General features: G+C 48.2%; 1 protein-coding gene across 4 annotated transcripts in view; it reads left to right on the top strand.

Moving 5' to 3' along the window:
• matn1 (matrilin 1) overlaps window positions 1-14084 on the top strand; it is a 14146-nt gene extending 62 nt beyond the window's left edge. The window contains exons 1-10 of one of the 4 annotated variants that reach the window (XM_036953131.1): window positions 1-297; window positions 4842-5026; window positions 5314-5478; window positions 5776-5998; window positions 11185-11307; window positions 11444-11616; window positions 11770-12001; window positions 12475-12627; window positions 13230-13355; window positions 13448-14084. The exon at window positions 1-297 is cut by the window's left edge and continues 60 nt beyond it. In XM_036953131.1, coding sequence (XP_036809026.1) covers window positions 198-297; window positions 4842-5026; window positions 5314-5478; window positions 5776-5998; window positions 11185-11307; window positions 11444-11616; window positions 11770-12001; window positions 12475-12627; window positions 13230-13355; window positions 13448-13497 — 1530 coding nt within the window. In that variant the 5' untranslated portion in view covers window positions 1-197 and the 3' untranslated portion in view covers window positions 13498-14084. The other 3 variants (XM_036953132.1, XM_036953134.1, XM_036953133.1) reach the window with 3 other exon arrangements.
• The last annotated feature ends 1375 nt before the right edge of the window (window positions 14085-15459 follow it).

The raw sequence follows: 15459 nt of genomic DNA, 5'->3' as shown, positions 1-15459 counted from the left end.
TCTTCTCGCCCCTCGCCTAGTCACTCTCTCCTGGGCCACCGCTCCAGGACTGCTCTCCCTCTTCTCTCCCCTCGCCTAGTTACTCTCTCCTGGGCCACCGCTCCAGGACTGCTCTCCCTCTTCTCTGGTGCTAAGGTCGTTTTTGGTCCCTTTTTGGTACTTTTTGGGTCCTGTTCCAGTTGGATCTTTCAGTCATCATGATACCCTCTCCGCCATTGTTCCTGTTGCTGCTCGGCCTCATGGGAGCGCATGCCACCGCTCCCGTGTCCGTGGACCTCCGCACCGCTGCCGCCATGGGTAAGAACCTCCTGACCTCTAACCCTGACCCATAATCTAAAACCTAAACATTAATTGTATCCCTTAACCTCTTACCGTTAGTTATAACATACATCTACACTCTACGTACAGCTACACTCTACTACATACAGCCTCCACAATGGGTCAAGAATCATGATCCACTGACTTGGACTCTTAGCCCAACCCTAACCCCTAACCCCTAACCAATTATTCCTAACCCCAGTTTGCCCCTGACCCCAAATGGTGCAGTCACTTAGCCTCAGAGCCCCCTAAACAACCATCGTACCCTTTCCTAACCCCTAACCCCTGCATCTCTCCATCTTTCGGTCTTTCCTCCTCCTAGTGGTGTCTGCTGTGTAGAGTGGAACAGCCAGAGTGGGTTCTAGAGATAGATTATATGGCTGCTGGTCTAAGGCACTGCAGTCCCTGGTTCGAATCCAGGCTGCATCACATCCGGCTGTAATTGGAAGTCCCATAGGGCGGCGCACAATTGGCCCAGCGTCGTTCAGGTTTGGCTGGAGTAGGCTGTCATTGTAAATAAGAATTTGTTCTTAACTGACTTGCCTAGTTAAATAAAGTTTACATGAAAAATAGAATCACACAGAGACATCTGTCTCAATGATTGTTGGTGTTCCAAGCTGGTGCTGGTTCGAAGCTCTTTAGGGCATAGAGGTGGATAGAGTTCTAGCTGTATGTGGTTGGATACTGACTCCAATTGAGTCAGTCAGGGAACATTGAATGGATGTTATAGTTTCAAAGTATTTGTTTTTGTGTTAGAATAGTTTATTAAGAGTTTGTTGCTTGTGGGAAGTGTCAGTGTGCTTGGAAGTTTGGTTTTGGTATAAGTATTGTAATGAATTGTTAAGTTAGGTGTTCAAGTGTGTGTGTGTGTGTGTGTGTTGGATGTTAGAGGAGGTACTGTATAAACTGCTGCAGTGAGGGAGCGATGGAGGTGAAGGGGGAGAAGGGAGATCAGTGATGTTGCATAAACATAGGGTATGAACAATCACTCTGCTACGTACAACAACACTCTACTACATACAGCTACACTCTACTACATACAGCTACACTCTACTACATACAGCTACACTCTACTACATACAGTAACACTCTACTACATACAGCTACACTCTACTACGTACAGCTACACTCTACTACATACAGCTACACTCTACTACATACAGCTACACTCTACTACATACAGCTACACTCTACTACATACAGCTACACTCTACTACGTACAGCTACACTCTACTACGTACAGCTACACTCTACTACATACAGCTACACTCTACTACATACAGCTACACTCTACTACGTACAGCTACACTCTACTACATACAGCTACACTCTACTACATACAGCTACACTCTACTACATACAGCTACACTCTACTACATACAGCTACACTCTACTACGTACAGCTACACTCTACTACGTACAGCTACACTCTACTACATACAGCTACACTCTACTACATACAGCTACACTCTACTACATACAGCTACACTCTACTACGTACAGCTACACTCTACTACATACAGCTACACTCTACTACATACAGCTACACTCTACTACGTACAGCTACACTCTACTACATACAGCTACACTCTACTACATACAGCTACACTCTACTACGTACAGCTACACTCTACTACGTACAGCTACACTCTACTACGTACAGCTACACTCTACTACATACAGCTAACGTACAGCTACACTCTACTACGTACAGCTACACTCTACTACATACAGCTACACTCTACTACATACAGCTAACGTACAGCTACACTCTACTACGTACAGCTACACTCTACTACATACAGCTACACTCTACTACATACAGCTACACTCTACTACGTACAACTACACTCTACTACGTACAGCTACACTCTACTACGTACAGCTACACTCTACTACATACAGCTAACGTACAGCTACACTCTACTACGTACAGCTACACTCTACGACATACAGCTACACTCTACGTACAGCTACACTCTACTACGTACAGCTACACTCTACTACGTACAGCTACACTCTACTACATACAGCAACACTTTACTGCATACAGCTACACTCTACTACGTACAGCTACACTCTACTACATACAGCTAACGTACAGCTACACTACTACGTACAGCTACACTCTACGTACAGCTACACAGCTCTCTCTCTCTCCCTCGTTCTCTACCGCCTCTCTCTCTCTACTGCCTCTCTCTCTCCCTCGTTCTCTACTGCCTCTCTCTCTACTGCCTTTCTCTCTCCCTCGTTCTCTACTGCCCCTCTCTCACTCTACTGCCACTTTCTCTCCCTCGTTCTCTACTGCCTCTCTCTCTCTACGGCCTCCCTCTCCCCCTCGTTCTCTACTGCCTTTCTCTCTCTCTCTACTGCCTCTCTCTCTCCCTCGTTCTCCACTGCCTCTCTCTCTCCCTCGTTCTCTACTGCCTCTCTCTCTACTGCCTCTCTCTCTACTGCCTCTCTCTCTACTGCCTCTCTTTCTCCCTCGTTCTCTACTGCCTCTCTCTCTCCCTTGTTCTCTACTGCCTCTCTCTCTCCCTCGTTCTCTACTGCCTCTCTCTCTCCCTCATTCTCTACTGCCTCTCTCTCTCTACTGCCTTTCTCTCTCCCTCGTTCTCTACTGCCTCTCTCTCTCCCTCGTTCTCTACTGCCTCTCTCTCTCCCTCATTCTCTACTGCCTCTCTCTCTCTACTGCCTCGCTCTCTCCCTTGTTCTCTACCGCCTCTCTCTCTCTACCGCCTCTCTCTCTACTGCCTCTGTCTGCTGGCTCTCTCTCTCTCTACTGCCTCTCTCTACTGCCTTTCTCTCTCCCTCGTTCTCCACTGCCTCTCTCTCTCCCTTGTTCTCTACTGCCTCTCTCTCTACTGCCTTTCTCTCTCTCTCGTTCTCTACTGCCTCTCTCTCTCCCTCGTTCTCTACTGCCTCTCTCTCTCCCTCATTCTCTACTGCCTCTCTCTCTCTACTATCTCTCTCTCTCCCTTGTTCTCTACTGGCTCTCTCTCTCTCCCTCATTCTCTACTGCCTCTCTCGCTCCCTCGTTCTCTACTGCCTCTCTCTCTCTACTGCCTCTCTCTCCCTCGTTCTCTACTGCCTCTCTCTCTACTGCCTCTCTCTCTCCCTCGTTCTCTACTGCCTCTCTCTCTCCCTCATTCTCTACTGCCTCTCTCTCTCTACTGTCTCTCTCTCTCCCTTGTTCTCTACTGGCTCTCTCTCTCTCCCTCATTCTCTACTGCCTCTCCCGCTCCCTCGTTCTCTACTGCCTCTCTCTCTCTACTGCCTCTCTCTCCCTCGTTCTCTACTGCCTCTCTCTCTACTGCCTCTCTCTCTCCCTCGTTCTCTACTGCCTTTCTCTCTCTACTGCCTCTCTCTCTACTGCCTCTCTCTCTCCTTCGTTCTCTACTGCCTCTCTCGCTACTGCCTTTCTCTCTCCCTCGTTCTCTACTGCCCCTCTCTCACTCTACTGCCACTTTCTGTCCCTCGTTCTCTACTGCCTCTCTCTCTCTACTGCCTCCCTCTCTCCCTCGTTCTCTACTGCCTCTCTCTCTCTACTGCCTCCCTCTCCCCCTCGTTCTCTACTGCCTCTCTCTCTCTACTGCCTCTCTCTCTTCCTCGTTCTCTACTGCCCCTCTCTCTCTACTGCCTTTCGCTCTCTCTCTACTGCCTCTCTCTCTCCCTCGTTCTCTACTGCCTCTCTCTCTCTACTGCCTTTCTCTCTCCCTCGTTCTCTACTGCCTCTCTCTTTACTGCCTCTCTCTCCCTCATTCTCTACTGCCTCTCTCTCTCTAGTGCCTTTCTCTCGCCCTTGTTCTCTACTGCCTCTCTCTCTTTACTGCCTCTCTCTCCCTCATTCTCTACTGCCTCTCTCTCTCTACTGCCTCTCTCTCTCCCTCGTTGTCTATGACTCACTGTGACTCTCTCTATTTCTCTCTCTAGCTTGCTGTATTGTGTGTATTTTACTTTGTTGAGGTGACAGTAGACTGATCTGTTTTTGGAAAACGTATCTTCTCTCTCTCATCATCTTCATCATCATCGTATCTATAACTCAAAATCATCTAAGGCTTCCTCTCAGTCTGGTTCAGTCTAGTTCCGGGTGATTAATACACCCAGACTCATTGACCGCTCATTCTCTCTTTTTGCTCCCTCTATCTTGTCTCCGTTTCATACCATCCATCCCTTCCTCCCTCCCTAATACCCCACTCTCTCGCTCTCTCTCTTTGCCCCTCCCTTTATTTGCTCCTCCCTCTTACCTTTCTCCTCACTCCTTGCATCCTCATACCTGGTTTTCACTCTCCCTCTCCACTCTTTCACTCCCCCTCCCCACGCTTTCACTCCCCCTTTCTACTCTTTCCTCCCACTTCTCCCTCTTGTCCTCTCCCCCACCTCTACAAATCCCTCCTCTCTCAATTGAATTCAAAGAGAATATGAACAGCAGAATTGACCAGCCATTGAAGATTTTCTGAATAGGAATTTGAATAGTAGTAATCATTGTCACTAATAATAATCAACCCCCCCCCCCCCTCCAGCGGCAGGTCTGTGTAACACTCGCCCTACAGACCTGGTGTTCATCGTGGACAGCAGTAGGAGCGTGCGTCCGTCAGAGTTCGAGCAGGTCAAGGTGTTCCTGGCCAAGGTCATCGAGGGACTGGATGTTGGACCTGACGCCACACGGGTCGGAGTGGTCAACTATGCCAGCCGCGTCAAAAATGAGGTGTGTGTGTTTGAGTGGTGAGATATAGAATTTTAATGGACTCCATAACTGTCCTGACATTCACCGATGTCCACACGTTCTGTATGCTGCCCCCTTCTGACTCTCCTGAGTACTACATCACCGCTATGTTGTCCCCAAAAGTTCCAAGATAATCTATTTAGGATGTACTCACACACACACACACACACACACACACACACACACACACACACACACACACACACACACACACACACACACACACACACACACACACACACACACACCTAACTCTTGTCTCTCTCCAGCTGTCTCTGAAGACCCATAAAACCAAGGCAGGTCTGGTAAAGGCTGTGACTAAGATCGAGCCCCTGTCCACTGGCACCATGACCGGCCTTGCTATCCAGTTCGCCCTCAACGTAGCTTTCAGCGAGGCTGAGGGCGCCCGCGTCAAGTCCCCAGACATCAGCAAGGTAGGTTAGACGCACACCAGACCTGGGTTCAAATCCTATCTGAAATCTTTAAAAAACTTACATTTTCTTTAGCCTGCCTGTAGTGCCAGATTGGTGGGTTTTACATTTTTGGGACTTTTGTATTTGGTCCATTGCAACAGGTAAGCTCAATCAAACACCTTGGCCTTTACACAACCCTTATCGCCATTTTGTGTCTCAGCGACCGGCTGCTGTTTTATGTCTGCGTGACCTAACGCAGTTCCTGTTAATCAACTAGTCTATCCAACTAATGTCGTATCGTTGCCATATCTCCTCCAGGTGGCCATCATTGTGACAGACGGTCGTCCCCAGGACAACGTAAAGGATGTGGCGGCGCGTGCCCGGGATGCGGGTATCGAGCTATACGCCATTGGCGTAGGGCGTGTAGACCTGAATACGCTGAAGCAGATCGCCAGCGAGCAGCTGGACGACCACGTGGACTACGTAGAGAGCTACTCAGTCATCGAGAAACTCACCAAGAAGTTCCAGGAGGCTTTCTGTGGTGAGAGAGGGAGGGAGAAAGAGGGAAAGACAGGAAGGACAGAGAAGGGGGAGAAAGAGGGAATGAAAGAGATGGTAATCATAAGATGGCCATACTAGAAAAGACTAACATTGCAATATGGTCTGATATGTTACTGATAAGTGGTCTGTTCTAGTGTGGCCTATTGACAAGGAGAGAGGATGTGTTTGACAAGGAGAGAGGATGTGTTTGACAAGGAGATGGCATGTGTTTGACAAGGAGAGAGGATGTGTTTGACAAGGAGAGAGGATGTGTTTGACAAGGAGAGAGGATGTGTTTGACAAGGAGAGAGGATGTGTTTGACAAGGAGAGAGGATGTGTTTGACAAAGGGGGGAAGGAGAGATGATGTGTTTGACAAGGAGATGGGATGTGTTTGACAAAGGGGTGAAGGAGAGAGGATGTGTTTGACAAGGAGAAAGGATGTGTTTGACAAAGGAGGGAAGGAGAGAGGATGTGTTTGACAAGGAGAGAGGATGTGTTTGACAAAGGAGGGAAGGAGAGAGGATGTGTTTGACAAGGAGAAAGAATGTGTTTGACAAGGAGAGAGGATGTGTTTGACAAGGAGAGAGGATGTGTTTGACAAAGGAGGGAAGGAGAGAGGATGTGTTTGACAAGGAGAAAGGATGTGTTTGACAAAGGAGGGAAGTAGAGAGGATGTGTTTGACAAGGAGAGAGGATGTGTTTGACAAGTAGAGAGGATGTGTTTGACAAGGAGAAAGGATGTGTTTGACAAAGGAGTGAAGGAGAGAGGATGTGTTTGACAAGGAGAAAGGATGTGTTTGACAAAGGAGGGAAGGAGAGAGGATGTGTTTGACAAGGAGAAAGGATGTGTTTGACAAAGGAGGGAAGGAGAGAGGATGTGTTTGACAAGGAGATGGGATGTGTTTGACAAGGAGAGAGGATGTGTTTGACAAGGAGAGAGGATGTGTTTGACAAAGGAGGGAAGGAGAGAGGATGTGTTTGACAAGGAGAAAGAATGTGTTTGACAAAGGAGGGAAGGAGAGAGGATATGTTTGACAAGGAGAGAGGGTGTGTTTGACAAGGAGAGAGGATGTGTTTGACAAGGAGAGAGGATGTGTTTGACAAGGAGAGAGGATGTGTTTGACAAGGAGAGAGGATGTGTTTGACAAGGAGAGAGGATGTGTTTGACAAGTAGAGAGGATGTGTTTGACAAGGAGAGAGGATGTGTTTGACAAGGAGGGAGGATGTGTTTGACAAAGGAGGGAAGGAGAGAGGATATGTTTGACAAGGAAAGAGGATGTGTTTGACAAGGAGAGAGGATGTGTTTGACGGAGGGAGGGAAGGAGAGAGGATGTGTTTGACGGAGGGAGGGAAGGAGAGAGGATGTGTTTGACGGAGGGAGGGAGGATGTGTTTGACAAGGAGAGAGGATGTGTTTGACGGAGGTAGGGAAGGAGAGAGGATGTGTTTGACGGAGGGAGGATGTGTTTGACAAGGAGAGAAGATGTGTTTGACGGAGGGAGGGAGGATGTGTTTGACAAGGAGAGAGGATGTGTTTGACGGAGGGAGGGAGGATGTGTTTGACAAGGAGAGAGGATGTGTTTGACGGAGGTAGGGAGGATGTGTTTGACAAGGAGAGAGGATGTGTTTGACGGAGGGAGGATGTGTTTGACAAGGAGAGAGGATGTGTTTGACAAGGAGAGAGGATGTGTTTGACAAGTAGAGAGGATGTGTTTGACAAGGAGAGAGGATGTGTTTGACGGAGGGAGGATGTGTTTGACAAGGAGAGAGGATGTGTTTGACAAGGAGAGAGGATATGTTTGACAAGTAGAGAGGATGTGTTTGACGGAGGGAGGATGTGTTTGACAAGGAGAGAGGATGTGTTTGACAAGGAGAGAGGATATGTTTGACAAGTAGAGAGGATGTGTTTGACAAGGAGAGAGGATGTGTTTGACGGAGGGAGGATGTGTTTGACAAGGAGAGAGGATGTGTTTGACAAGGAGAGAGGATGTGTTTGACAAGGAGAGAGGATGTGTTTGACGGAGGGAGGATGTGTTTGACAAGGAGAGAGGATGTGTTTGACGGAGGGAGGGAGGATGTGTTTGACAAGGAGAGAGGATGTGTTTGACGGAGGGAGGGAGGATGTGTTTGACAAGGAGGGAGGATGTGTTTGACAAGGAGAGAAGATGTGTTTGACGGAGGGAGGGAGGATGTGTTTGACAAGGAGAGAAGATGTGTTTGACGGAGGGAGGGAGGATGTGTTTGACAAGGAGAGAGGATGTGTTTGACGGAGGGAGGATGTGTTTGACAAGGAGAGAAGATGTGTTTGACAAAGGAGGGAAGGAGAGAGGATGTGTTTGACAAGGAGAGAAGATGTGTTTGACAAAGGAGGGAAGGAGAGAGGATGTGTTTGATGGTGGGAGGATGTGTTTGACGGAGGGAGGATGTGTTTGACAAGGAGAGAGGATGTGTTTGACGGAGGGAGGGAAGGAGAGAGGATGTGTTTGACGGAGGGAGGGAGGATGTGTTTGACAAGGAGAGAGGATGTGTTTGACGGAGGTAGGGAGGATGTGTTTGACAAGGAGAGAAGATGTGTTTGACGGAGGGAGGGAAGGAGAGAGGATGTGTTTGACGGAGGTAGGGAGGATGTGTTTGACAAGGAGAGAAGATGTGTTTGACGAAGGGAGGGAGGGAGGGAGGGGGATTGGAGAGAAGTCTTCACCATCATCGTCCTTTTCTTCATCCTCACCAAAGGATTTGGTGGGTGTGGCTAGGGTAAGGTGTCATTCTTCAGTAACTCCTCCTCCTCTGAGGGGTGAGACTGAAGCTTCTGATTAGTGTTCCACTAGTGTTAATCAAATCAAATCTCCAATCAGCTCCAGCCTTGGGCGGGCCCATTTGCTAGCTGTTTGAATGGCGCTTGTATATAGCCAATCATGTTGGATGACCCTCCCAGGGGTGGAGGTGCATGTAAACAGGGATGGCTTCATATTGGACAAGCCTATACCTGACAGTGACATAATTTGGAAACCAATTACCTTTTCTAATTCCAATTTCCACATTTATTTTCAATTGGGACAATAAAGCTATTTGGTCTAAAGCAGGTATAAATCTCTCCAAACTCTCTCACCCCTGTCTCTTTAATGATCCACTGTCTTCTACAACAAACATCAGATTCCAGTAGATCCTACCGGATTCCTTTTAAATCACTAGATCTCAGTGGATCCTTAAAATCAACTGTAGATTTTCCTCCAGTTTTCAAACTGACATAGTGTTATTCTGTCCCTTAACCCCCACCACCCCACCCCTGTGGTGTGTGTGTGTCTGCGAGCGTGCTTCTACGTGTGCCTGCATGTGTGTGTGTGCGTGTGTGTGTGTTCCCTCCTGTGTATGTGTGTCTGTGCGTACCTCCTGTGTATGTGTGTCTGTGCGTACCTCCTGTGTATGTGTGTCTGTGCGTACCTCCTGTGTATGTGTGTCTGTGCGTACCTCCTGTGTATGTGTGTCTGTGCGTACCTCCTGTGTACGTGTGTCTGTGCGTACCTCCTGTGTATGTGTGTCTGTGCGTACCCCCTGTGTATGTGTGTCTGTGCGTACCTCCTGTGTATGTGTGTCTGTGCGTACCTCCTGTGTATGTGTGTCTGTGCGTACCCCCTGTGTGTATGTGTGTCGGTGCGTACCTCCTGTGTATGTGTGTCTGTGCGTACCTCCTGTGTATGTGTGTCTGTGCGTACCTCCTGTGTATGTGTGTCTGTGCGTACCTCCTGTGTATGTGTGTCTGTGCGTACCTCCTGTGTATGTGTGTCTGTGCGTACCTCCTGTGTATGTGTGTCTGTGCGTACCCCCTGTGTATGTGTGTCTGTGCGTACCCCCTGTGTATGTGTGTCTGTGCGTACCTCCTGTGTATGTGTGTCTGTGCGTACCTCATGTGTATGTGTGTCTGTGCGTACCTCCTGTGTATGTGTGTCTGTGCGTACCTCCTGTGTATGTGTGTCTGTGCGTACCTCCTGTGTATGTGTGTCTGTGCGTACCTCCTGTGTATGTGTGTCTGTGCGTACCTCCTGTGTATGTGTGTCTGTGCGTACCCCCTGTGTATGTGTGTCTGTGCGTACCCCCTGTGTATGTGTGTCTGTGCGTACCTCCTGTGTATGTGTGTCTGTGCGTACCTCCTGTGTATGTGTGTCTGTGCGTACCTCCTGTGTATTTGTGTCTGTGCGTACCCCCTGTGTATGTGTGTCTGTGCGTACCTCCTGTGTATGTGTGTCTGTGCGTACCCCCTGTGTATGTGTGTCTGTGCGTACCTCCTGTGTATGTGTGTCTGTGCGTACCTCCTGTGTATGTGTGTCTGTGCGTACCCCCTGTGTGTATGTGTGTCTGTGCGTACCTCCTGTGTATTTGTGTCTGTGCGTACCCCCTGTGTATGTGTGTCTGTGCGTACCTCCTGTGTATGTGTGTCTGTGCGTACCCTCTGTGTATGTGTGTCTGTGCGTACCTTCTGTGTATGTGTCTGTGCGTACCTCCTGTGTATGTGTGTCTGTGCGTACCTCCTGTGTATGTGTGTCTGTGCGTACCTCCTGTGTATGTGTGTCTGTGCGTACCTCCTGTGTATGGGCGTACCTCCTGTGTATGTGTCTGTGCGTACCTCCTGTGTATGTGTGTCTGTGCGTACCTCCTGTGTATGTGTGTCTGTGCGTACCCCCTGTGTATGTGTGTCTGTGCGTACCTCCTGTGTATGTGTGTCTGTGCGTACCCCCTGTGTATGTGTGTCTGTGCGTACCTCCTGTGTATGTGTGTCTGTGCGTACCCCCTGTGTATGTGTGTCTGTGCGTACCCCCTGTGTATGTGTGTCTGTGCGTACCTCCTGTGTATGTGTCTGTGCGTACCTCCTGTGTATGTGTGTCTGTGCGTACCTCCTGTGTATGTGTGTCTGTGCGTACCTCCTGTGTATGTGTGTCTGTGCGTACCTCCTGTGTATGGGCGTACCTCCTGTGTATGTGTCTGTGCGTACCTCCTGTGTATGTGTGTCTGTGCGTACCTCCTGTGTATGTGTGTCTGTGCGTACCCCCTGTGTATGTGTGTCTGTGTGTACCTCCTGTGTATGTGTGTCTGTGCGTACCCCCTGTGTATGTGTGTCTGTGCGTACCTCCTGTGTATGTGTGTCTGTGCGTACCTCCTGTGTATGTGTGTCTGTGCATGCCTAAACACAGTGGCGGACCTGTGTGCCACTGGAGATCATGACTGTCAGCAGGTATGCATCAGCGCACCAGGGTCATTCAAGTGTGCCTGCAAGGAGGGCTTCAGTCTACTGGAGGATGGCAAAAGCTGCAGCGGTGAGTGTGTGTGTGTGTGTGAGAGAGAGAGTAAGTCTGTGTGTGTGTGTGTGTGTGAGAGAGAGAGAGAATTATAGAATGTATGAGTATTGTAGAAGTTGAGTGTGAGGTGTAAACATCCCCCTCGTCCCCCCAGCCTGCAGTAATGCCGCCACAGACGTGGTGTTCCTGATCGATGGTTCTAAGAGTGTGCGTCCAGAGAACTTTGAGCTGGTCAAGAAGTGGATCAACCAGATCATAGACAAACTGGACGTCTCCGAGACCAAGGCTCATGTTGGACTGGTCCAGTACTCCAGCTCTGTCAAACAGGTGTGTGTGTGTTTTAATAACATGAGATTACAGGATTACAATTTGAGGTTCACTTTATTTATTTATTATTGTGAGAAACCTTTGACTAACTGTGATAACTCACAACCTCCTCACCCTCCTCGTCCTCCCCTCCTCACCCTCCTCCCCTCTCAGGAGTTCCCTCTGGGACGTTACAACAACAAGAAGGACCTGAAGGACGCAGTGAAGAAGATGGCCTACATGGAGAGGGGGACCATGACAGGACAGGCCCTGCGCTACCTGACCGACAGCAGCTTTGCACCAGCCGGTGGGGCACGGCCCGGGGTCGCCAAGGTCGGCATTGTGTTCACCGATGGACGCAGCCAGGACTACATTGGAGACGCCGCCAAGAAGGCCAAGGAGCAAGGTGAGGGAGGGAAGAAGGAAGAGTGTTTAAGTGTGTGTGTGAAAGGATGTGTGAATGCATGTGTAGTCATCTCCAAGGGTCAGTCACGTTTATTTTGTGACGTTTTACTGTGGATCCACTCTGCATGAGGTATTAAAGTGTGTGTGTGTGTATCTGTCTCTAATCATGGTCTTTCTAACACCCAACCCTCTCTCTCCCTCTCACCCTCTCGCTCTCTCCCCCTTCGCTCTCTCGCTCTCTCCCTCCCCTACTCTCTCCCCCCACTCCCCTCTCTCCCTCCCACTCCCCTCTCTCCCTCCCCTAATCTCTCCCCCCACTCCCCTCTCTCCCTCCCACCCTCTCACTCTCTCCCCCCTCGCTCTCTCGCTCTCTCCCTCCCCTACTCTCTCCCCCCACTCCCCCTCTCTCCCTTTCTCCCTCCTCACTCTCTCCCCTCCCCCCCGCTCTCCCCCCTCCTCTCTATCTCTCTCTAGGTTTTAGGATGTATGCTGTGGGCGTGGGTAATGCTGTAGAGGATGAGTTGAGGGAGATAGCATCACAGCCAACAGGAGAACACTACTTCTACACTGCAGACTTCAAAGCCATGACAGCCATCGCTAAGAAGCTGCAGATCAACATCTGTCAAGGTCTGACACACACACCAACACACATTCACACACACACCTGTTTGACAGAGCTGGAGTACTGGACCAGTCCAACATGAGCCTTGGTCTCGGAGACATGATCTGGTTGATCCACTTCTTGACCAGCTGGAATGGTTTTCTAGATGCACACTCTTAGAACCATCGTTTAGGAACACCATGTCTGTGGCGGCATTACTGCAGGCTGGGGGGACGAGGGGGGATGAGGGGTATTAAACAAATACACATCAAACTCAAAACTCTACACTACACATATATTTAATCATTCTCTCTCTCTCTCATTTAATCACACACACAGAATGTCTTCCCTGCTCATAAAGTAAATCTCCCCTACCCTATGTGACTATGCTGTCTGTCTTTACAGAGGAGGACCCATGTGATTGTGACTATGCTGTCTGTCTTTACAGAGGAGGACCCATGTCATTGTGACTTTATGCTGTCTGTCTTTACAGAGGAGGACCCATGTGATTGTGACTTTATGCTGTCTGTCTTTACAGAGGAGGACCCATGTGATTGTGACTTTATGCTGTCTGTCTTTACAGAGGAGGACCCATGTGATTGTGACTTTATGCTGTCTGTCTTTACAGAGGAAGACCCATGTGATTGTGACTTTATGCTGTCTGTCTTTACAGAGGAAGACCCATGTGAATGTGACTCTGTCGTTAAGTTCCAGAAAAAAGTAGAAGAAGCCTTACAGGCACTAACGAAAAAACATATCCTTTACAAGAGTGTGAGAGTACGGTAAAAGTGTTGTTACCACTGTGTTACATCTGCCTTCCTGTGGTTTCCTTGACTCTGATTTCACTGGAGGGCGTGTCGAAGAGGATCGCTGCACTGGAGAACAAGATTGTCTGAGGATACACACACATACCCCAAACTCCCCCCACAACACACACCCTGTTTTTACTTCCTGTTGAGTCTGAAGAGGAGTTTATGACCTCTGAGCTTTGACCCCCGCCCCATTTCTCTTTAGCACCCCTCTCTTTCTGCCTCACCTTGTCCATCACTGGGTTTCCTGGAGATGGAGCACCGGTCACCATGGTAACTCATCTTCTGTCTTTTGCCTCTGAAAGTCTCCCCCTCATAGGCAGCCTGTGTGTGCGTTAATAAAAGTCTTCCCTCATAGGGAACCGGTGTTTGTAACACTGAAGGGTCCTATCTTTAAGGCGGCCTGTGTGTGCGCAATGTATAGTCTTCCCCAAAGGCAGCTTGTGTCTTGTCATTCCCAGTGGAACAGGACATCAGTTCCATTGATCATTTTGTTGTTATGTGTCTCTCCCTGCATCTCTCACTCATCTCTTTCTTTCCCCTGTTGTCACCATACGAAGGTATCTATTTTGTATGGAATATATATATAAAGGTAATTTAATATAAGATTGGTCTTAAAGATACATGTTCTGATGATTTTTTTATTTTCCTAAATAAAGACATTTCAGGAAGTACACATTGTTAATATAAGTGGAGAAGGTATGATACAACTGACGTCATCATGATCATGAGCTACACAGAGTGAGGAACAGTGTTCACTGGGAGTACTGAAAATCAAATCTAATTTTATTTGTCACATTCACATGTTTAGCAGATGTTATTGCGAGTGTAGCGAAATGCTTGTGTCTCCAACTGTAATAGCTAACAATTTCACAACAATACACACAAATCTAAAGTCAAGGAATGGAATTAAGAATATATAAATATTTGGGCGAGCGATGTCAGAGTATAAGATACAGTAGAATAGGATAGGATAGAATACAGTATGTATATATGAGATGAGTAATGCAAAATATGTAAACATTATTAACTCTTAGTGATCCCTTCGCGCGCCAATCCCGTTAATGGGATTGATTTGACACCCAGTGAAATAGCACCGCGCCAAATTCAAATACAGAAATACTCATAATAATAATTCATACAAGTCTTGTTATTTTATTTTACCCCTTTCTCTAACCAACCTTGGTTAGCGCGCACTGAGCCCGGCCCGCCACAGGAGTCGCTGGTGCGCGATGAGCGACGGCCAAACCCTCCCTAACCCGGACGACGCTAGGCCAATTGTGCGTCGCCCCACGGACCTCCCGGTCGCGGTCGGTTACGACAGAGCCTGGGCGCGAACCCAGGGTCTCTGGTGGCACAGCTAGCGCTGCAGTACAGCACCCTTAACCACTGCGCCACCCGGGAGGCATGAACTTCTTGTTAATCCAGCCACAGTGTCAGAATTCAAAAAGGCTTTACGGCGAAAGCAAACCATGCTATTATCTGAGGACAGCACCCCAGCAAACATACACATGAAAATCATAATTCAACCCGCCAGGCAAAAGTCAGAAATAACATATAATTCATGCCTTACCTTTGAAGATCTTCTTCTGTTGGCACTCCAATATGTCCATTAAACATCACAAATGGTCCTTTTGTTCGATAAATTCTGTCTTTATATATCCAAAATGTCCATTTATTTAGCGCGTATGATTCAGAAAATACACCTGTTCCAACTCGCGCAACATTACTACACATTATCTAATTAGTTACCTGTAAACTTGATCCAAACATTTCAAACAACTGTCCTAATCCAACTTTAGGTATTTTTAAATGTAAATAATCGATCAAATTTAAGACGGAATAAACTGCGTTCAATACCGGAGGAAAACAAAGTGGAGCGTGCTTTTCAGGTCACGTGCCTCTATCATACAGTACACTTAACTCGACCCTCGTTCTGAACTGGGCTACTTCTTCATTTCTCAAAGGAAAAACATCAACCAATTTCTAAAGACTGGTGACATCCAGTGGAAGCGATTGGAACTGCATGCAACTGCCTTAGAATTCTAG

Source organism: Oncorhynchus mykiss, chromosome 18 (genome assembly GCF_013265735.2).
Source record: "Oncorhynchus mykiss isolate Arlee chromosome 18, USDA_OmykA_1.1, whole genome shotgun sequence".
In the NCBI taxonomy this organism is placed as follows: Eukaryota; Metazoa; Chordata; class Actinopteri; order Salmoniformes; family Salmonidae; genus Oncorhynchus; species Oncorhynchus mykiss.
Note: the sequence above shows the minus strand (reverse complement) of the source record. Positions and strands in the feature narration are given on the sequence as shown.